The sequence below is a fragment of the Capra hircus genome, chromosome 15 (assembly GCF_001704415.2).
Source record: "Capra hircus breed San Clemente chromosome 15, ASM170441v1, whole genome shotgun sequence".
NCBI lineage: Eukaryota > Metazoa > Chordata > Mammalia > Artiodactyla > Bovidae > Capra > Capra hircus.
In genome coordinates this window covers 48,002,727-48,026,570 of record NC_030822.1, presented here as the reverse complement: position 1 = coordinate 48,026,570, position 23,844 = coordinate 48,002,727, and the positions used below count along the sequence as shown (strand labels likewise).

Below are 23,844 nucleotides of genomic sequence, written 5' to 3'. Positions count from 1 at the left end.
TTCTTTCATGTGTAATTCCCTAGACAAGATTTTCACCTACTGCAGTAATGCACGGAGAAGGCAATGGCGCCCCACTCCAGTACTCTTGCCTGGAAAATCCCATGGGCGGAGGAGCCTGGTAGGCTGCAGACCATGGGGTCGCTAAGAGTCAGACACAACTGACTGAGCAATTTCACTTTCACTTTTCACTTTCATGCATTGGAGAAGGAAATGGCAACCCACTCCAGTGTTCTTGCCTGGAGAATCCCAGGGACGGCGGAGCCTAGTGGGCTGCCGTCTATGGCGTCACACAGAGTTGGACACGACTGAAGCAACTTCGCAGCAGCAGTAATGCAGCCAAGTCATCGAATTAAAAATCAACTTGCTTTCACCTCCAGAATTTTATCAACTTCCATAAATGTTATATAATCTAGGAGACATCACTTTTTTGGTGCTATGGCATTTCATCCAGACAAACTGCGTGTAGACGTTAGATCAATGGCTCAGAAGTCTGTGTATCAGGACAGTCTCCTGTGCAAAGTCCAGACTCAGATATTACCACGATTCCACTTATAGCTCTGCTAACCATGCCAAGGCTTTTCTATCCTCACAGATAGCTATCCTGTCCTCCCAGATCTCTCTGTATGAATGATCTTCAGAAGTCTTGGGAACATGAAGTCCTGAAAACTGGATGGGTGGAAAGCCCTAGGAACCAGGGATCTCGGCTGTCAGTGCTTTTTAAAAATTTCAATAAAAAAAATAAAAATAAAAATTTCATATGTACATGCTTCTAGGAGGACAACAGTCAACCGGAGTTAAAGCCAGTCAGCTGGAACACCATCATTGACCAGAACGAGAATCCCTTTTGCTGAGCTCTTGAGCTTGAGGCTCTGTCTCCCACTACCCACGCTCTTCGGGTGAACAGTGGCACACAAGAGCTCGAGAAACAGAGCAGAAGAAACCGGGCACAGAAGACAGTCTCCCTTTTCATGCTTTAATCCCATACCCTGTGCTCCATGGTCGGAGGGAATGGTCTCCCCAGTCCTGGCCATGCCCACAATCAGAGCAGACGAGGTTCATAACTATTCAGCCTCAGCTCCACAGAACCTCTACCAGACAACGGAGACCCTTGGGCCAAGAGAGCCTACACTTTAGTTCTTACATGAAAATGAAATCATGTAAGAAAAAGCAAACAAGGCAGACATGAAAGCCATTTACTCCTGGAAAATTCTTCAGGGTCTCAGGTCTCCCTGATGTCAGAGGGTGAGGCAGGGAGGATGAGGGTGGGGAGTCAGAATAGTCTGGATGGCCTTGGTCAGTAGCAACAGCTCTTTCTTAACTTTCCCATAATTTGAGCTCAGATCTTCTCCACTTTCCTTCATGTAAATAAAGTGAGCCTGTCCACCATGATTCTACAATCATTAAGAGTGCCTCTGTCAGCTGATACCATTTCAAAAATCCCCTCACAAACCCATGTGATGAGGATAGGGTGGGTGGGCTTGTATATACGTGGAAATGCAAATGATTTCACCGTGATTTTAATCAGGCTTTACTGAATCCCTTGGCACTCAAATGCTACATCCCACTTATGGCAGAGTAAGTGCCAGGGACAAAACCAAGAAACTGGGAGGCCCAGGCACAAGCCTTCTCACAGGAGAAACACACACGAGCAAAGAGGCTGCTGACTGGGCCCCCCTTTCAAGCAGTGCCTGGCACCTGGTGTCATTTTAACCTTGGAGAGGACAGCAGCCTGAAAAGGCCTACATGAAGCTGCCTTTATGTTTCTGCCCATCAAATGCTACTCACACCTCTCCCCAGAGTGAAAGGAAAGTGCATGGTGAGGAAGTGAACCAGTGAGAGGTTTGTACAGGTAACCTGTGGGGTGAGGCGTGCCCTGACTTCAGGGCTGTGTGCTTTAATGTTAGAGCCCAGGGAGGACGGCATCCTAAAGGCTGGTTCCTACCAACCCTGAGGATTGGTCCTGGGCCACTTCAAAGCTGAGACTGTTAACTTGTCTTCAGGATGGGGGCAAGTATAATAAGCCCAACCTCTTGTGTTTTCTACTCCCCCTGTTTCACACCTGCCAGGAGGAGGCGGGAGCATTTTAGCCAAGGAGAGGCCTCATTTCAGGCAAACTTTGGGAAGAAAATCTCCTCACGGTGTGGAGGAAGGCTGAGAGGTCCTGCCAGGGGCTACTTTAGCTGCCGGAAGGTGTCATCAGACTTGGGCAGGTCAGGCAGATGCCCTAGACAAGGTCTCCTCTAGCCAACAAGAGGGCCTCACCCAGTCCGTCCCCGGGAGAGGGCCGAAGGCAGATGTCCCCGCGTGCAGCCCTGGCTAGGAGGCCTTTTGTGAATGGGTCCTCTGGTGCCTGATTAAGTGGTAGCCTCTGCTGAAGCTCTTCCCGCAGGTGGGGCACGTGAACGGCTTCTCGCCTGTGTGTGTCCGCTGGTGCCTGACGAGGTGGTCCCTCCGGCTGAAGCTCTTCCCACACTCGCTGCAGCGGCAGGGCCTCACCGAGGCGTGTCCCCGCAGGTGCTTGGCGAAGGCGGCGCTGTGGCTGAAGCAGCGCCCGCACTCGCTGCACAGGTACAGCTCCTCGGCCGCGTGCGTCTTCCGGTGGGCCAGGTACCGCCTGTGGTCGCTGAAGTCCTCGCCGCACTCCCCGCACAGGTAGGGCTTGCCTCCGAGGTGGATTCTTTGGTGGGTGGTGAGCACGGATTTCTGGCTGAAGCTTTTGCCACAGATGGTACAGAAGAAGGGCTTCTCTCCCGTGTGCGTCCTCTGGTGCCTGACGAGGTCGGAAGTCCAGCGGAAGTGCTTGCCGCAGTCCTCACACCTGTAGGGTTTCTCCACGGGTGGGGTTCCCTCGGCCTGGGCCTGAGGGGCGGCCTCACCCAGACTCCTCCGGTTTAGCGGGTATTTGTGAGGAGCGTTCATCCTGTGTATTTTTTGGTGCCTGGCGAGATGGGAACTCCGTGTGTAGCTCTTCCCACACTCCATGCATTTATAGGGCTTCTCTCCTGTGTGAGTTCTCAGGTGTCGAATGAGGTGGGAGTTACAAGTGAAACTCTTTCCACACACAGGACAGTCATGATGTCTCCCTAACAGCGGGTGGACGGGCATGGTTTCCTGAAGATTCGTTGAACTACTGACTTGAGAAATCTTTGTGCCAAATCGTCTTTCAGTAATTCTAATGGGATCATCCTCAAAGACTATTTCCCAGTCTGGAGTTTGGTGAATTTCTGCATCTCCCGACACAGACCTGTGTGGATCCTCCAAACTCAGATCTTCTTGCTCAGGACGCTCTTCCTCGTCGTCACTCCTGTCTCCTGTAGAAACAGAGAGGAGAAAGGAGATTACAGACGTAAAAGGTGTGCCTTCTGCACAGTGGAGAGAGTTTTACACTGTTCTGAGAGGGCAAGACCATATAGAGAGAAACTCGCTTCTCAACTGCAGAGGCTGGAAAAAAAGAAGTAACTGGTCAACTGAGTGCCTGTTGTATGCTGAGAACTTTCTTACATGTTATCTCATGCTGGCAACAGCCTTCATGTGGACAAACATTATCATCCTCCTTTCACAAATGTGGAGGGACTTCCTTGGTGGTCTAGAGGTTAAGAATCCACCTTTAAATGCAGGGGATGTGGGTTCAATCCTTGGTTAGAAAACTAAGATCCCACATGAAGTGAGGCGACTAAACCTGTGCATCACAACCAGAGAAGTCTGTGTGCAGAACAAATGTGGAGACTGGGGATCAAGAGTTTGTGTAAAGGCTTAAAAAATGGTATAGCTGCAATTCTGAAAGTTTCCTTTTTTTCTTGTCACCATTTTGTATTACAGAGCCCTGAAACCAGTGACAGGTGTGAAGAGGGGACAAAAGACAGAATGTTTGGCTTCAGAGGGAGACAGTGGTGTTGGCTGAGCCGTTAGAAGAACCAGAGAGAGGGGCTCTCCAGAGGGCGAGGGGAACACTGGCTAGAGGAACTGCCAGCCAGGGGGTGAAGGTGGGGCAGACCCCCTATCACTCCTCACCTGTATAGGTGAAACTCAGAATTTCTGGCTCTTCAGGCTCCTGAGGCTCTGGGACCAGAGGCTCCTCTTCTCTGACGTGGGAGAGCTCGTCTAGTCTGGGGATTGGAAAGGCTGCTCAAGAGAGGGAAACAGGACATCACGATTGGCTCAACAGTCCCCTATGTCAAGAGCAGATCTTTTCTGTTCGGTAGACTGAAGAAAAATCCCATAGGCAGGCCATTCAAACCTTCTGTCCCTTTGGCTTGAGCCCCTGATGGGAACTGTGTATCTCTTGCCTTTTACCGGCAACTCAATAATCACACAACTGGCAGTGTTACTCTCTTTTCCTATATTCAAGCAAGTAGAATATTCCAAACTTTTATTGCTTGCTTCAAAACTGATATGCTTACCTACGCACACTGAACTAAAACTCACACTGAAACTATAATATTACAGCTCTATTTTCTTGTTCGAGTTTCCAACTACTTTCTAGGCATTTTCTCTTCCCTTTAATTTTGAAAGCTATCATCTTCTTCAGCTGTCCATGTCACCAGTGGGGTCAGCATAAGAGAAGTGTAGTATGTACAATCACAGGTCTAAGACACCCTCAGTTTCCAACAAGAGGAAGATCTTTGTGCTCAGGACACTCTAGAAACACTTGAAATTCCTTACACAGGGAGACCACGATTCCACAGTCTTCTTCCAAGACGTATTCCCCATAGAACTCTTTCTGGGTTGGATCCAGATCGCTCCACTGGTCCTGGGAGAAGCACACAGCCACATCCTTGAAAGTGACCAAGCCCTGAAACAACACAAGGATTCCACTACAATGTGATGCTTCATGAAGCCTCATATCTAATTCCTGGAATGAAGGTCATTGGTACAGGCACAGTCCATCCAAGAGACAGAGAAACTCAGACGGGACACCTGGTTCCTTTCAGGACACCTGTGTTTCATTTTCTGTTGCTGCTTCCCAAGTTTCTGCTCTTGCAACTGACCCTCTTCTTGTTCCCTCCAATCCAACCACTTTCCCTCAGCACCAGACTACACTGTTCTTCCCAAGGATATTATTTACAATATGAGAAAGGTCTTGGAAGTCATCAGTCTAATGCTATCTGTATCTCTGCAAAAATTCATCTTTTCTAGGAAGTTCTTCCTAACTGCCCTTACCTAATCATGTACCACTTAAACACTCTACCTAGCATCAACAGGAATTCCCTCTTCAGCTCTACAGTCTAAAAATAAGGATGAGCTCTATTCCTTTATTCTCCAGCCACTCAACTTAGTTTCAGGGCTCCTGACCTGGTGAACTCTTCATGAATGCCATGGCCTGACTGAATGAGTCTCTAGAAGAGAACAGCAACCAAAATCAGAAATCGATTTTGCAGGCCAGTCAGTCACCCTTACAAATGACTATCAAGTTTATTTCTTAAAATCAAAAACAAATCCTCATTTGACAACTTCAAAGCTGTACCAGAGTTTTCCCAAAACAACCCCATTTTGTTAGTCCCTCGGGTCAGTGGCAAATCAAGAAGCTCTGGAGCCTGCAGATCCAACTAAGATGTTCTCCGTGAGATGCAGCTCCTTCCCTTCCAGACACGCGCAGAACTCAGAGCTTAACCTGGCAATGGACAGTGGAAGCCTGTGTCCTGTCTGACCTGTTCAGCGTACAGCTAATGCTCAATGGTTCCTCTAGTTCCCTGCGGTGCAGACGGAAATGAGGGCGCACCTGTGACAGAGCAGTGAGAAGGGCAACCATCTCGGAGTTTCCAGGGTTCCTCTCTTCAGGAAGGGCTGGGTCCTGGAGCACTGGAACCTCTAAGAAGACAGGAAGGGGAGATGAGTCACGTGCAAGGCAGCCCTATAACCAGCAAAGAGCTGAGCATTCCCCATGGTCTCTGGTGGGAAGGGTGGGGTCGAGACACTGGCCTAAGGACAGTCTGAGTCACCCCGAAGCTGCCACCTATAACGTTACAGGAATGCCAGGGGAATAACCAAGAGTTCTGCTGTCCACAGTGGCCCTGCTCTTGCGAGACTACGGCTAGTACCACCTCCTTTCAACACCCTGAGTCCTGTGGCTTCCTCCACTCATGCTCTACCAGCCTCCAGGTCTGAGAGCAACACCCCCACCCGTCACTCAGCCATGACCCCCCCCTTCCTGCGGGCTTCCCACCGCTCTCCTGTAGGGGCTGGAGCTCCGACTCCTGGCACGGGGTCTGCTCTTCTGACGCCCCCAGATCTGGGCTCTGTGTGGTCTCCTCACGGAGCTCCTCGGGGGTCAAGGTCTGTGCAGGGTCCTGCAGCTCACTAGGTGACCCGGGCTCTGCTCCTGGAGGCACTGTCTCCTCGGACAGGACTTCCTGGCCGTGAACATGGACAGTCACCTGGGAACAATTCCAACTTCCAGTCACCGCTGAGTCAGGATAAAGTCCTGGGTGTCACAGAGCTTACATCAGGAGAAGCTGCGATCAGAAAACTCCCAGGGAGGCCCAGGTAAAGAGGGGAACAGTCCCCCTGGTGTGTGCGAGGGGAAGCTCAGGTTACTGTCGCCAGAACAACTGGTGGGGCAGGGAGAGGAGCGCCGGACATTCAGATACCACCCTGTTTTCTTTTTTCCTTCAACCCTGCCCATCACTGGGGCTCTGAAGTGCCATCCTTCTGATCACCCTCTGTGGAGGGGCCTCTCTGACTGAGGGGTTAAGAACCTCTGAGGAAGTCACAGAATTCTCCCCCACCCCAGGAAAATGAGGTTCAATACCCAAAGGGAAAAGGAAAGTGGTATCACCCTTGGTGATGAGGCCGCAAAGACGGCCTCCCCAGGCAGGTGTTTCAAGAGCCAGAAAGTCACACACACACACACACACACACACACACACACATACACACACACACAAACACACACTCCACTGTCCCATGGGGCGTATGGATCTAAGTGCAACCAAAGGGCAGAGCCAGTTAAGTTTACGAGGTGATTTCTGTGAGCCCTAGCCATCCTTGCAGCCGGTAGACCCCCTCCGCATCACACAGATCAGGACTCCCCCTCCTCACCCACCGCCTTGGTCTCCTGGGCTGTTTCTGCAAACCCTCCACCAGGGTCACAGCCTCCTCGCCGCTCTCGGGCCGCTGGCCCCGCACCCAGCTCTGCAGCTCTCCGGGCAGGACAGTGAGGAACTGCTCGAGCACCAGCAGCTCCAGGATCTGCTCCTTCGTCCTCCGCTCTGGCCTCAGCCACTGACGACACAGTTCTCGGAGTCGGATGAGGGCTTCCCGTGGGCTGGCTGCTTCCTGGTAGCGGAAGCGCCGGAAGTTCTGGTGCGACGTCTCAAGCACAGGGTCATCCCTCTGTGAGACAGACTCCGGCCGACAGGGGAAGTCGTCTTCCAGTTTCACCATGAGAATTCCCTCTTCTTCCCAAAGATCCTGGTCCTCCGGCTCCAAGGCAGTAGCCATTGTCTGGCTCTGAGGCGGCCTCAAACCATCGAGAGCTCACACCGTTCCCCCTCTATCAGCCTGGGCACCTCCAAGAGTTTCCTCCCAAGGGACCTGGAGTAGAGACGTGAAGACAGACAACAGGCTAAGCATGAAGGTACACACAGGAGTCACAGTTCTGAGCTCAGTCTTAGTCCTGTACACATAACACTCCCGAACTCAACTCCCCTTTCCCCTAATCTCTGTAACATACTTTACATAGACCTAGTTGGAATAGGGTAATCCATGCCTGAAGGTATGTTCTTCCATTCCTTTTCCTAGGCAAGGATCACACCTCATACAAAAACAAACTCTGCATTTCTATTTCATAAAATCTGTGAACCTTAAAGGAAAACGGTAGGAGAAAGGACACTTAAAACTGCCTGCTAAAAATGTGGTATTGATCACAACCCGTTTTACAAACACACACACATGCTGACATATACATGGGGATATATGTTCCGAGAAGTGACATCAATAGGCCTGAAATAGAGAAGACTTCATGGAGGTTCAGTGAAATGATCACACTCTGTTATCAATTTCTTCTGTAACGTGGGGACTCTCAGAGATTTGAGGGGAGGACTGTATGAGGTACCAGTGAGGAAAGCCACAGAAACAGCAGCTGGCACACAGGCACCCCCTGAAGCGACCTTCCTCCTAAGATGTCTTTAATTGGGAGAACTACAGACCCTCAAACCTGAATGCTGAAAACTAAATTCATGATTCTTACTCCCAAATCCACCCCTCTTCCTGGTATCCTCTGTTGGTTGAGATCATCACTTTGTTAAGTAAACACTCAACTTTATAATCTTTGGATTCAATGTTGATTCTTCCCTGTTGCTTATAGCTCATTAAACCAGTTCTGCCTCTTAAGCCTCTAAGTCTGTTTCCTCCTGCCTGGGCCCTCACCTCTTGCCTGGACTATTGCCATGACTTCCTTGTTGGGAGTCCTGTAGCACTCAGCTATGAGCAGAGTGCAACAAATTCACCAGTTGAGCTTTTGCAGAACACAGAATCACACATCATTCTTCTGGACACTCTGATTCAAGTCAGTCTAGACAACTGTATCTTTAAGAAATGCTACATATGGTTCTGATGTACACCCTGGTTGAGAAACACCTAAGGCATCTATGATTAAGATTGAGAGTCCTGGAGTCACACAGCCAGACTGTCAGGGTTTGAATCTTCGCTCTACTGTTTATGAGGTGTGGGGCCCATGGTCAATTTTTATCCTCCTTCCCCATTTCCAGAATGGAGGTAAGGATAGAATCCATCTAACGGGGTTACTATGAGGAGTATTTGTGAAGTGCTTAGAAGAGTGATGGTGCCCCAATGTTAACTATTATCTTTCTGAATTACAGTTACAATGGCATCACCCAACATTTTAAAACAGTAACTTTGTAAGGAAGATCAGTTCCAAAATCCTTGGCATGGCACATGAAGCCCTTCACAACCAGCCTGTTTACTGTTCAGGGCTCGTATCCTCCCCTTTCCTCTGTGGCACTTGCTATAATGAATGCATTGCTCACCTCCCTACAGTAGCGTGTCTTTACAGACCTCCAAGTCCCTAAGGGTCTGTTCCTTATGTATGGAAAACTCCCACCCCCGATGCTGCATGTGTGCTCTTATTTCTTCATTTCCGGGATTTGCAGTTTAGGTCTTAAGCAGTTTTCTGGATTACTGCAGCTGCCTCTTCATGTGAGCTTCCTGTCTACAGGTTCATTACCTTTAAGTTACCATTCATCGTTATCACCAGAGTCAGTGCTCTTCACAAATCTGGTCCTGTCCCTTCCTTATTTAAGATACTCAATCACTCCTCTCTGTCTTGTAACTGAAATATGAACTTCTAAGGATTATGTATTAGGTTGACCTTCATGTTACTCCTTTGCCTTCCTCTCCTTTCAAACACACATACACACACACACACACGCAGAGTGCACGTGGAGCACACAAAAGCCCCATCCTCTCTGTCCTCTCCACATGCAGTTCCTTCAGAATCTTGACCCTTCATTAGGTTAAACTTGTCTTTCAAGACATAGATAAGGCTTCATGTTTTCTGAGATGCTTTCTTTGAACCCATTCCCTGGCCCTTAAGCATGGTTAGGAATCACTGCTTCCCTAACTATCTGAGCCCATCTGTATCTCAAATCTGCCATATCACACAGCCAGCGTGTATCTTTCCTGTGAAACTTCTTGAAGTAGGGAGCTATGCTGTAGTCAATCTCCAATACCCGTAAGAAATCGCACAATTAATGCATCTAAATGAGTAAGTTTCCACTTTGAAGTTTCCTTCCTACATTAACAGGATGAACGTCTTTCCTACTGTAAGTTTCTATTCTTTTATTCACCAAATCTTGTTAAATCTATGTTCTAAATCTTTTAAGTTCATCCACCTCATCTCCTCTGCCATTCCCTTAGTCAAAGCTTGATGATCCACTAACCCCTATGACCGCAGAGGCATGTGTGTGGGTTCAAATATCACCAATGTCCTCCTCGTGGCTGTCCCCACCACCACTCTTCATGTGCAACCTGAGGGGTTCTTCATGTCCCCATCTTTTTCTGCTTCACTACAACTGCCCCTGGAGAAGGAAATGGCAACCCACTCCAGTGTTCTTGCCTGGAGGATCCCATGGACAGAGGAGCCTGGTGGGATACAGTCCATGGGGTCGCAGAGTCAGACACGACTGAGCAACTAAGCCATACGTGCACAACTGCCCCAGATTCACCTCAATGTCAGTAATCCACTCTTTTTAAACTTTTTGACAACACCACATGGCACGTGAAGTCTTAGTTCCGTGACCAGTGATTGAACCCATGTCCCTTGCATTGCAAGGGCAGAGTCCTAACCACTGGACCACCAGGGAAGTCCTAGCAATTCATTCTTAACAGCTATAACATGCTGTCTAATGTGCAACACTGCCCATTAACAACCAAATTATTCATTCTTAAAATCTTAATTCTTAAAATTATTCATTCTGCTTGTATCTCAAAGCAGTTTTCATTCAGGCTCACTTCATTTTTCTATTACCTTAAAACATGTACTATGTAATTTCATGGTCTGTTCTAGAAAGTTCCATAATTAACAGATCTCCCTGGGCTAATTTTCCTACATATTAAATCAGCTCTACCTCATGGTGGTTTTTCTTCATGAGCAGTTTGTAATTTTTTTAATGCTTTTGCCCATTTTCTTTGGGAGACCTGAGAGCCCTAGGTTATAAAAGTGAGCCCTTTGAATGAAATTTCATTTGCTTCTACCCAAGTACTAGTGGTTTCAATGATCTTAATTTCTCAGAGTATTTCCTGAATCATGCTGACAGTGTGTTATTTAGGCCTAAGCCTCTGACCCAAGGCTATAAAGGCCTACACTTCCCTTGCCCTTCTGTGTGATCAGTAGACACACTTTCACAGGAGTAGCTTTTCCAGGCTCCAGCTGGCAGATGGTTCAACTCCATATTCCTCCCCTGTCCCTACCAGTCCCCCACTTTCATATCACATTGTTGGGAGTACAGGTATTAGAACCCCAAATACTAGAAGCCTTTATTTTGGTGTGAAATCTCCTTGGGCTGTGGTGGAGTCAAGAGTGACTCCCTCCTCCAGCTTTTATTTCTGGAACCTACACATTTACCTTTAGCTTTGGGGAAGGGAGGTGGATGAGTGCCAGCATCCCGAAATGGACAGGAGTCATGTCCACATCAGTTCTACTTGCAATACTTTGGTAAGGTCTGAGTCTTTTTTTTTTTTTGATGTGGACTGTTTTTAAAGTCTTTATTGAATTTGTTACAATATTACTTCTGTTTTATGTTTTGTGGGATCTTAGCTACCCGACCATGGTTTGAACCTGCACACCCTGCACTAGAAGGTGAAGTCTTAACCACTGGACCACCAAGGAAGTCCCTGACTAAATTTCCTAACTTATAAAATCAGCCAACACCTCCACACTGTCCACAGGAAAAAATCTGAACTCCTTATAATTTGACTCTCGAGGCCCTGCAAGACCTTGCCCCTGCCCATCTTTATTCCCATGACTGCTACTCCATTGTACGTTGCTGCCTGCATGTACAGCTCTCTCTCTTTTCTATGCTCTCACTGGGTTTTTGTTCTTGATGATGTTGACACTCTTTGAAATACCCTTTCTACCCCCTTTACTTGGTCAACTCTATCCTTCAGACCTGCTTTTCCTGGACACCTTCCCTGGTCCTCCCAGACTGTTTGCACAGGAACCTAGACCCTGTATCACAGCACACACATCCATCTACTTTATGCGTGCTAAGAATCATTCACACTCCTGTTTAATTCACCAGACCACGAAGCTCTGAGGACAGGGCTGGACAGCACCCAGCTCAAGGCTGTCAACAGGTTCCCAGGCAAAGACCACGGTAAGTCTGTTTAAGTCTTTCTCCAGAAGGACAGATCCAGTGTCTTATTAATTTTTATTCATTCATTTGTTCAGCAAACTGTGTGCTAGACAGATGGATAAATAAGGAAAAAACACTTGTTATTTGGATTGTGAATAAAACAGAACACTGTCAGTGGTTCCTGAAGTGAGAAAACCACAACTCATCACAAGGAATCTTCAGGTTGCCCTGGGATAATCCACATATAAGTCACAAGAACTGTGTGTTTGGAAAAGAAAAACAAAGTTATTTTCCTCTGAAGATTTGAATCAATTTTAATAATCACAAAACCAGACATAAAGTAATTTAATGCAACTACAACGATTGATGCCTTCAAACTGTGGTGAGAGTCCCTTGGATAGCAAAAAGATCAAACTCGTCAATCCTTAAGGAAATCAACTCAAATATTCATTGGAAGGGCTGATGTTGACACTTCAATCCTTTGGTCACCTGATGCGAAGAGCCAACTCACTGGAAAAGACCCTGATGCTGGGAAAGAATGAAGGTAAAAGAAGAGGGTGGCAGAGGATGAGATGGTTAGAATCACCAACTCAATGGACATGAGTTTGAGCAAACTCTGGGAGATAGTGAAGGACAGGGAAGCCTGGCGTGCTGCAGTCCATGGGTCACAAAGAGTTGGACACAACTCACCAACTGAACAATGATGATTTACCAGGACAATGCCCCCCCCACCCCGGCATCTGCAAGGCAGGGGAAGAAGATGGTATTGATACACAGGGTCTCCAGCTTAATGAAGGGATTTGTATTATTAATGTCTTAAAAGTCCAAGAACTTCCCCAGCAAAGCCGGCCAGGAACTCTCACTGTTTTCATGAAGCACAGTCCACAAGATTCCCTATTACAGTGTCTATGTGCTACAAGAGAGGGTGCTGCTCTTACAGGGCTTTGCTTTCCCCAAAAAGAGGATATAATAGCACCACATAAAACCTGATTTATTTGCTTGTTTTGTATTTATCTTGGCAGACAAAGAAGATGAGGTGGAGGCAAAAGGTCAGCAACAGCGGGGACTTCCCTGGTGGTCCAGTAGCTAAGAGGACCTGGGTTCGATCCCTGGTGGGGGAACTAGATCCCACATGCCACAACTAAAGATACTGCATGCTGCAACAAAGATCAAAGATCCTGTGTGTCACAACTAAGAGCGGGCACAGCCAAACGTGTGAATAAATATTTTTTAAAAATCAGCCAACAGCAGAATAAGGGGAGGCAGAGCTGTCCTTGTTGGGGCAGGAGATGGAAAGGGAGGAGGCGGGCAGTGCTGTGGGAAGAGTACCAGATTCAGTATCCAGAGATGTATGTCCAGGCCCACATCCCTATGAACCTGGAGTTTCCTGAGACAATGGACACGAGTTCTTGTAAAGGATGAAACTCTCTGCAGACAACCACGCCCCTAATACACAGGATTCACTGAGGTCTGTGACAGCTTACAAACAAGTGTGCTGTGCAAATGTTACACGTCAGTACTAGAGTCAGAAAACGGACATTGTATTTTATTCTGCCCTTTACAGGATGGGCTACCCTGCAAGTCTGCCTAGGAATTCGTTGCCTTTGCTATTCTAATGCCTCCCCTCAGTGTCTGTCCTTGGAATGGCTCTACAGTGATAGCTAAAAACCCAAAACCAGGATGCTATAGAGAGATCTTGAGGCCAGGCCAAAAAAAGTGAAAGACCTGGTTTCAGAAGGCTTGAACATGATGTCTGCAGAGACGCTTCATGAGCCTTGGCCTGGGCAGGCCGTATGACCTAGTCTCTTCAGTGTTTCTAAGATGTCTGGGGCAAGACTGGGGGGAGAGGTGGTGAGGCAAGACATTTCTCCGGTCTTTGGTCCAGCTGTCTCTGTCTCTGAGTGAGTTCCATGCTAGTGAGCTTCCCAGGTGGCTCAGTTGGGATAGAATCCACCTGCTAATGCAGGAGACTCAAGAGACACGGATTCAATCCCTGAGTCAGGAAGATCCCCTGGAGGAGGAAGTGGCAACCCACTCTAGTATTCTTGCCTGGAGAATCCCATAGACAGAGGAGCCAGGCTACAGTCCATGGGGTGGCCAAGAGTCAGACACGACCGAGCACACATGCACGCATGCACACACACACACACACATGCACGTGCGCGCGGGCCAGTGAAGGCCCTAACTCAATCCTACTGACAAGAACAGAACACTACAGGCTGTGAAAAGATACCTGGGTCTCTAGCTTAAAATGTGACTACGTGGGTGGTCTATAGTCCTACAGCATCTAACCTAAAGACTGTTAGGATCTGCTGGATCTATTTACTGGCAAATAATCTTCAGAAGCAAACAGTGATCAGAGGTTCAAATGATGATATTCATCTGATACTTAAATCCCTCCCAGTCTCCCTTCTCTGAATGACGCAGGCCCAAAGCCTGGAGATGTGAATGTCTGTTCACTGGGGCTAACCAGACCTGGCAACTGCTCCTCCTGCTGTTCTAGAAATCAGCCAATAAAGGTTGTTCACTGCCCTTTACCACTCCTGCACTGTTCTTTAAAACTAAAGATTACCCACGAAGATCCTCCTACTGGAAAGATTCTTCCACTTTACTGTTAGTTATTCTTAGGCTAATATCTAACCACATTCTACATATAATGGTTAGGGGCTCTGGAGCCTTAGTCTGGACCCCTCTCCTCATTTATTAGCCAGGGGATACTCCTTAAACCTCAGTCCAAATTTCAGAATGTGGCCAACACTTCACACCTCACATAGTTGTTTACAGGATAAATGAAGTAACACACTGAACTGCTCAGCACAGAGCTTGGTATATGGCAGATGCTCCATATATTCTGTTCTCTTTCCTTCAAATTACTTTAAATTCTTTTGGGAAGAAGGCAAGATTTAAATGATAAGCAAAAGTCCTTTCAGTTCAGTTCAGTTCAGTTCAGTCACTCAGTCGTGTCCAACTCTTTGCGACCCCATGAATCGCGGCATGCCAGGCCTCCCTGTCCATCACCAACTCCCGGAGTTCACTCAGACTCACATCCCTCGAGTCCATGATGCCATCCAGCCATCTCATCCTCGGTCGTCCCCTTCTCCTCCTGCCCCCAATCCCTCCCAGCATCAGAGTCTTTTCCAATGAGTCAACTCTTCGCATGAGGTGGCCAAAGTACTGGAGCTTCAGCTTTAGCATCATTCCTTCCAAAGAAATCCCAGGGTTGATCTCCTTCAGAACGGACTGGTTGGATCTCCTTGCAGTCCAAGGGACTCTCAAGAGTCTTCTCCAACACCACAGTTCAAAAACATCCATTCTTCGGCGCTCAGCCTTCTTCACAGTCCAACTCTCACATCCATACATGACCACAGGAAAAACCATAGCCTTGACTAGACGGACCTTAGTCAGCAAAGTAACGTCTCTGCTTTTGAATATACTATCTAGGTTGGTCATAACTTTTCTTCCAAGGAGTAAGCGTCTTTTAATTTCATGGCTGCAGTCACCATCTGCAGTGATTTTGGAGCCCAAAAAAATAAAGCCTGACACTGTTTCCACTGTTTCCTCATCTATTTCCCATGAAGTGATGGGACCGGATGCCATGATCTTAGTTTTCTGAATGTTGAGCTCTAACCCAACTTTTTTGCTCTCCTCTTTCACTTTCATCAAAAGGCTTTTTAGCTCCTCTTCACTTTCTGCCATAAGGGTGGTGTCATCTGCATATCTGAGGTTATTGATATTTGTCCCGGCAATCTTGATTCCAGCTTGTGTTTATTTCATCATAATTCCAAGAAAAAAATTTAAATGCACAGATTTAAAATCTTGGTCTGTTTACTATTACATCTAAAGTACAGTGTCTAGGGAGTTTTCTGGGCTTCCCTGGTGTCTCAGACAGTAAAGAACCTGCCTGTGATGCAGGAGACCCAGGTTTGAATCCTGGCTCTGGAAGACCCCTGGAGAAGGAAAATGGCTACCCACTCCAGTATTCTTACCTGGAGAATTCTATGGACAGAGGAGCCTGGCGGGCTACGGTCCCTGAGGTTGCAGAGTTGGACATGACTGAGTGACTAATACAAGGGAGTTCCCTGGCAGTCCAGTGGTTAGTCCATTGTTCTCACTGCCATGGTGCAGGTTCAATCCCTGGTCAGGGAAGCAAGATCCTGCAAGCCACTCAGTGCAGCCAGAAAAAGAAAAAATAAAGTGTTAAACCAAGACGAGAGTCCTTGAAAGCACTTACAAGCAAAGATTAAACAGGGTCCCTGGGACACAGACAGGATGAAAACTTAAAGATAGGTTCTCCTAAGACCACGTTAGCAACGCTTCTACTTAAATCACAGTTCTGTCCCCTCCCTTGAACAGGAAGAGGCAACCTGAGGCAAATCCAGCGTGTACAGGCATACCCTGTTTTACTGTATTTCATCTTTATTATGCTTCAGAGATAAGGTGGGTGGTTGTTTGTTTCATTTTACAAAGAAAAGGTTTGTGGCAACCCTGCATGGAGCAAGCCATATTTCCACCAGCATTAGCTCACTTGATGTAATTACACTTTGATAATCCTTGCAGTATTTCAAACTTAATTATTTTTATATTTGTTATGGTGATCTATGATTAGTGATCCTTGATGTTACTACTGCAATTGTTTTGGAGTGCCACAAACTGCACTCATATAAGATAGCAAACAATCAATAAATGTGTACTTTCTGATTGCTCCACTGACCAGCTGTTCCCCCATCTCTCTCGTGTCCTATTCCCTTAGACACAATAATATTGAAATTAAGAAAATTAATAACCCTACAGTGGGCCCTAAGTGTTCAAGTGACAGGAAGAGTCACATGTCTCTTGCTTCAAACAAAAAATGAGAAATGATTAAACTTGATGAGGAGGGCACATTTCAAAGCTTCATCCAGAGTATGGCCCTACTGCTGCTGCTGCTAAGTCGCGTCAGTTGTGTCCGACTGTGTGTGACCCCATAGACAGAAGCCCACCAGGCCTCTGTCCCTGGGATTCTCCAGGCAAGAACACTAAAGTGGGTTGCCGTTTCCTTCTCCAATGCATGAAAGTGAAAAGTGAAAGTGAAGTCGCTCAGTTGTGTCCGACTCTTAGTGACCCCATGGACTGTAGCCTGCCAGGCTCCTCCACCCATGGGATTTCCCAGGCAAGAGTACTGGAATGGGGTGCCACTGCCTTCTCTGAGAGTATGGCCCTAGCCCTCTTCAATTCTCTGAAGGCCAAGAGAGTTAAGGCAGCTGCAAAAGAAAAGTCTGAAGCTAGGAGAGGTTAGTTCATGAGGTTTAAGGAAAGAAGTCATCTCCATAAACATAAAGTGGAGGGAGAAGCTACAAGTACTGATGAAGAAGCTACAACAAGTTATCCAGCTCTAGCTAAGAAAATTCATGAAGGTGGTTGCACTAAACAGCACATTTTCAATGTAAACAAAACAGCCTTTTACTAGAAGAAGTTGCCATCTGGAACTTTCATAGCTACAGCGTGTATATTCAGTCATGTCTGACTCTTTGCAACCCCATGGACTGTAGCCCACGAATCTCCCCTGTCCATGGGACTGTCCAGCCAAGAATACTGGAGTGGGCTGCCGTTTGCTACTCCAGGGGATCTTTCCAACCCAGGGACTGAACCCACATCTCTTCCGTTTCCTGCACTGGCAGGCGGACTCTCTACCACTGCACCCCTGGGAAGCCCTCATAGCTAGAGGGAAGTCAATAACTGGCTTCAAAGCATCAAAGGGCAGGCTGACTCTCTTGTTAAGGGTTAATGCAGCTGGTGACTTTCAGTTTAAGCCGCTGCTCATTTACTATTCTGAAAATCCTACGGCCCTTAAGAATTATGTTAAATCAACTCTGCCTGTGCCCTATAAATGGAACAACAAAGCCTGGATGACACCACATCTGTCACAACATGGTTTGTTGAGTATCTTAAACTCACTGATGAAACCTATTTCTAAGGGTGAAAAAGACTTCTTTCAAAATATTACTTCTCATTAACAATGCACCGGGTCACCCAAGAGCTTTGATGATGTACAGATTAATGTTGTTTTCATGCCTGCTCACACAACCACCATCCCATAGCCCATGGATGAAAGACTAATTTCGACCCTCAAGTCTTATTATTTAATAGCAAGAGAACTAGAATCAGAAATGGAGCCTGAAGATGTGACTGAATGCTATAATCTCATGATAAAACCTTCATGAATAAGAAACCTCTTCTTATGGAAGCAAGTGTTTTCCTGGGATGGAATCCACTCCAGGGAAGGTGCTATGAAAACTGTTGCAATGACAACTAAGGATTTAGAATTTATACAGCTTAGTTGATAAAAGCAGTGGCAGGGTTTGAGAGAAATGACTTCAATTTTGAAAGAAGTTCTACTGTGGGTAAAATGCTATCAAACAGCACTGCCTGCCACAGAGAAACTGTTTATGAAAGGAAGTCAACTGATGCAGTAAACTTCACTGTTGTCTTATTTTAAGAAACTGCCACAGACACCTCAACCTCCAGCCAACAGCAGCCTGATCAGTCACCAGCCATCAATATCAAGGCAAGACCCTCCATCAGCTAAACGATTATCATTTGCTGAAGAGTCAGATGATCGCTAGCATCTTTTTTTTTTTTTAGCAATAAAGCCTTTTAATATTAAGGTATATACATTTTTTTAGACACAATGCTATTGCAGACTATTGCATACAATTGATTACAGTACAGTGGAAACAGAATTTCTTGGGAAACCAAAAAAATTGATGTTTTTTACTGTGGGATCTCCTTTATTGCAGCCATCTGGAGCTGAACCTGTATACCCAAGATGGCCTCTGCAAACCTAATCCAGAAGGTAAAAGAAATGAAAGGGAAAAACTTCACAGACTTCTTGCCTTCTACCACATCATGATCAGTGTGCTTCAAACCATGTTTAAAAACTATATAAGACAGTCTGGCCATTTAATTTTTTCTGGCTTCATTAGACTCAACATATAAAGACATAAATATCTCCTGCCCCCAAATTTTGTAGCCTTTTGTGGTTAGGGTCAAGGTCTAAAAATGTAATTGAGAGTAAATATAAACATGAAAACTGTAAATAAAGCTATAATAATCGCAATAATTCACTTTAGTTTTAATTAAAGTGTTTCCTCAGAGAAGGTGATGGCACCCTACTCCAGTACTCTTGCCTGGAAAATCCCATGGGTGGAGGAGCCTGGTCGGCTGCAGTCCATGGGGTCGCTAAGAGTTGGACATGACTGAGCGACTTCACTTTCGCTTTTCACTTTCATGCATTGGAGAAGGAAATGGCAACCCACTCCAGTGTTCTTGCCTGGAGAATCCCAGGGACGGGGGAGCCTGGTGGGCTGCCATCTATGGGGTTGCACAGAGTCAGACACGACTGAAGCAACTTAGCAGCAGCAGCAACAGCAAAGTGTTTCCTTTAGGTAGTCAAAGCTATGGTTTTTCCAGTAGTCATGTATGGATATGAGAACTGGACTATAAAGAAAGCTGAGCGCCAAAGAACTGATGCTTTTGAACTCTGGCGTTGAAGACTCTTTAAGAGTCCCTTGGACTGCAAGGAGATCCAACCAGTCCATCCTAAAGAAAATCAGTCCTCAATATTCATTGAAAGGACAGATGCTGAAGCTGAAACTCCAATACTCTGGCCACCTGATGCAAAGAACTGACTCATCTGAAAAGACCCTGATGCTGGTAACGATTGAAGGCAGTAGGAGAAGGGGATGACAGAAGATTAAATGGTTGGAGGGCATCACCGACTCAATGGACATGAGTTTAAGCGAGCTCTGGGAGTTGGTGATGTACAGGGAAGCCTGGGGGTGCTGCAGTCCATGGGGTCACAAAGAGTCGGACACGACTGAGCAACTGAACTGAACTGATAGGTATGTCCACAGGCCCAGGAGGCACTCATGTCCCACTGTTGACAGTTCTGCCTTCAGACAACCTGTGTTCTTCCTCCTGGAGATTATCATCTGGGACAAGTCACATCAACTTATCCTGAAAATGGGGATGATTTTCTACCTAAAGGTAGAGAGCTGGATCATTTTGAGAAACTATCCAGCTTTTTGATGCTAACAGAGGAGGAGCTTTGAGGGGTACAAGGATATGTGGCCTCTTTATTGAGCACTTGAGCCATAATTTATTAGCTTAGCCTGAAGATACTGAGAGGAATTTACTCAAGAGTTGAGAAGGGCCAGAGGCCAAATACAGGCTGCCAGTCCAGAATTACACATCCTGCCACCACGAGCCTAGTGGTTAACCTCCAACATGAAGCTAGGCTTTTTAACCTTGCAGGTTTTTACTCAGTGGTTAATAGCCTGAATAAAGCGGGCCAATCTATATGCCTCAGTTTAAAACTGAACATCAAAAACTAATCTGGGAGGGGGATGGGAGAAAAAAAAAAAAAACTAATCTGAAGTAGGAAAAAGGTGACCACCCAACCTGACATCCACCCTGATGAGGGCAGCAGCTTTTATGCAGCAGCCAACAAGAGTTAAACTAGCCAAATGCATTTAATTCACTACAATGAATATGGTCAATGTCAATCACAGAGAGGAACCATTATTTAATGAGAAAAAAAAAGGATAATATATTTTGTAAATATAGTCTGACCTGAGGTGTAAATATGGATAATTCAGAATAGTTAATTCAAAAGTCATTCACTATGTTTTCAGTTTTTAATTAATATTCTGTCAAGATACTCCCTGCTCTGTATCTAGATGACTTCCTCCTGGCTTTGCTCCCCTCCATATGATGAGATGATGAAGGACGGGACCCACGCCTGCTGGACGAGAAGAATCGGAGTGGTACCAGGTTTCCACTGCAGACTACGTGACGGCCCTAAAGTAGAAGTAATCACAGGATGCCATTCTTGTGCTGTTTAGTGTCTGTCTCCCACTGTGAGCCCCATCCCTGAAGGCAAGGGCCTCCTTATATATTCTGATATTTCCAGTTCTTAACGCTTTGGTAAACACTTGATTAAAAAAGATGCTCAATAAAAAGTGTGATGCATTCAATTAAGTGGCTCACTTCTCTTCCTCCAACTTGAATATTCAGTTGTAGTTCAGAATCAGTGGGTACCAGGGCTTCTGGGGACAGTTACAGGAATTTGACATAAGCATTTATTTCAATCCCCTGCGGAGAATCAGGTGGCATGGACAAATACTACTTTGTTACAAAGAATTAGTGCAGAGAAACTTCTTCAAGAGAGGAGAAAGGTAAGGGATGAAGTTCATTCAGCCCAGAAATATCTACTGAACATCAATTGTGTTTCCCACACAATTCAAGGTGCTGGGCAAAGAAAGAGGAAAAAAAGCACAGGCCTTGATCTGAAAGAATCTAATGTAGTTAAAAAAACAGCAGGCACTTTAATATACTAGGAACTCACAGCAAAACTTGAGAATATGGGTATAAGCTATATGATCAAAATTAAAGCTCCTATTAAGAGAATTAAGAAAATCAAGGGGAAAACTCAGTATTTCACCATCAATTCAGCTTAAGATAATGTTGCACTTGGCTGCAAAGAAGGACATTTTCTTAATTTTACAAATGAAAGAACTCAGACCTGAGTAGTTATACTACCCACACGAGATCGTGTTACTAGTTTCAAGCAGAGAGGTGCTCACACACAGTTCTTTTGATGCTCAAACCACTGAGACGTGTGAAGAAGTTTGGCCAAAGGCAGTGGTTCTCATTCTGAGAAAGCCAGATCAGCAGCGCCAGCACCAGAGGACTTGTTAGAAATGCAAATGATCAAGACCCAGCTCTGACTTACAGACAGTATCTCTGGGGGTGGCTCCAGTAACCTGTGGGCCTTCCAGGGGATGCCGATACTTGCTAAGTCTGAGGACCAGTACCAAAAGCAAAGGAAGGAAATCTAAGATACGACTTTTCCAGTGCTGCCCAAATGTAAAGGCAGAAAAGTGTCTAGGACCATTATATGTTTTACGCCTCTGCCAAATAATTGGAAAAATAATGTTGTAAACCTGTAACTTACCTCATCTGTATAGTTTATAATGCTCAAGAGTCCCTCATTTAGTAGTAAACCTTGATATGCCCTTGAAATGACTGTCTACTGACATATATTATACACAGAGAGAGTGCAAAAGTGGTACAGCAGAAGAAAGGGGGAAAGCCTAGGAATCCCAGGTGTTTGGTCCTAGGAAGAAAAGTTCCCATCCTCCCTCCACCCCTGGCAACCTTCTTACACAGGACGGTAAAAGCACAAAGTTACCCAAGAAAAATGCCTGCAATCCGTAACAGCTCCCCTGTCATGTATCTCCCACTAACAAGCCTCCCATGGCTGCTTCACACTTCCTAAGTGGCTTTCTGGCTCAAGGCCCATAGAGCAGCTTGGAAGGGAAGTTGGAGGGATGAGCGACTCCACTAGCTTTCCTTGTGGCTTCTGAGTGAGGCTACCCTGGGTGTCACCAGCAGAATGTGGACAGACAAAAAGCAACAGTTGTTAAGTCTAGCCTCTAAGTAGACCCTGGATGTGCTAAGATGTGGGAGCACCCCAGGACCAAGGCAGGCAGGGTTATCAAAGTGACCAGGAGAAAAGAACATCCGTGTCCAGAAAAATTAAAACCTGGCTGACAACTTTCCGAGAAAACGAAGCAAATCCATGGCAGACAAAGTAACAAACTTTTAGTGAAACCAGACAAAAAGCCGGGCCCGGATACTCCCACTGAGGGTAGCGATGGTGTCGAGAAGTGCCAAAACTAGCTGCTAGGGGTTGAGGAAGGGACGTTGCAAGTTGCAAGTGAAGACAGCAGTCGCTAGCTTGAAAGAAGATTCGGATAGGTCACGGTGAGCTGAAAAGGCACAGACCAGATGGTCTCCAAAGCCTCCGATGATCACGGGTAATAAAATCACGGGTGGGTGTATCTACGTGTGTTGCAGCGGAGTTAGTGGTTGGCAAGTGATGGGACTCGCCAGGACAGGGAGCCTTCGGGAGGACTGCTCTAACCAGGTGAGAAGCGGGGTGAGAAAACACCGAGCCGCCGGAGAAAACAGTTCAGGCCGCCGGAACTGAAGGGGCCTCGACCACTCCTCCCTCGGTTTCAGGGGGAAGGGGGGCCGCTGGCGCGGAAGCAACGGGAGGTACGAACTAACTGCGTTTCTGCAGGCCTCAGGAGGGGGCGGAGGGCGGTGGCTGCAAAGAAAGAAGCATGGATCGCCATCGACATCCCCGGAGGCTCTAGCTTCGGCCTCCAAGACACACGGGGACCACCACGCCTCGGCCCCCTCCACGCACTGCCGCCATCCCTTCCCCAGGACAGTACGATTCCCCCGGGGCTCCAGGGGGGCGGGGTCTCCGACCCCTCCCCCTCCTCGCCGCTTAGCCCCGCTCAGCCCGCTCCGGCCCGGCCCGGCCCAGCCCCCAGCACTCACGGCTCCAACAGCTCCGGCGGCTCCTCCCCTGCCCCGGCTTCTCCCCCACCCACTCCCGGCAGAGGCAGCGCCGCCGGATCCGAGCCGCGCGGGGCCCGGCGGGTCGGAACACGTGGGGCTTTTGCGCCCGGAACCGGAAACTGCCCTTCGCTCCGCCCCCTCACCGCCCTGGGGCCTTTCTAGGCTCTGGGAGGATTGCTTGTTTCTCTGTGCCCCTTCGTTCTAGGAGGCCTCTTGTTCACCCGGACGCGAATCCGAGTCAAGGGCTTCAGACAGATCGCTTCTGTCCAGCTCTCCTGCCCCGCTCTGCAGGGGGACGGGCTATGGGGTTGTGGGGGGAGTGCATTTACACTCGTGCCCTTGCAGCGGGGGGTGTGTGGGGGGGACTCTTTTTTCTTTTTTCTGTTTCAGCTGTTTTGTTCGTTTTAATTTTGATACCTATATCTTTACCTGTTTTTCTTGGTCCCCTCCCCCCCTTTCTTTGCATTATCAGGGAAGCATGGTAGAAAAGAGCAGTTTGGGGGTTGACTACTGCCTCTTGTAGCTGCCATCAGTTGTAGGGATTCGGACAAATCCACCTCTGAACCTCAGTGTCCATCTTCTTTAATGGGCCAAATAATACTGTTACTGTAAGGGCTAA

The 23,844-nt window shown here is 47.1% G+C and overlaps 1 protein-coding gene across 4 annotated transcripts; it reads right to left on the bottom strand.

The window, feature by feature from the left end:
- ZNF202 (zinc finger protein 202) lies at positions 350-23,315 on the bottom strand. 4 transcript variants are annotated; one of them, XM_018059621.1, is made up of 7 exons: positions 23,205-23,315; positions 7,039-7,533; positions 6,164-6,374; positions 5,720-5,808; positions 4,663-4,792; positions 4,012-4,122; positions 350-3,311 (listed from the first exon to the last, which is right to left on the bottom strand). In XM_018059621.1, exons 2-7 carry the CDS (start codon positions 7,438-7,440, stop codon positions 2,317-2,319), a joined length of 1,938 nt encoding a protein of 645 aa, XP_017915110.1. In that variant the 5' UTR covers positions 7,441-7,533; positions 23,205-23,315; the 3' UTR covers positions 350-2,316. The 4 variants fall into 4 exon arrangements, with proteins under 4 accessions (XP_017915110.1, XP_017915111.1, XP_017915113.1 ...); XM_018059622.1 differs by lacking the exon at positions 23,205-23,315 and adding an exon at positions 15,800-15,834; XM_018059624.1 differs by lacking the exon at positions 23,205-23,315 and having other exon boundaries at positions 7,043-7,312.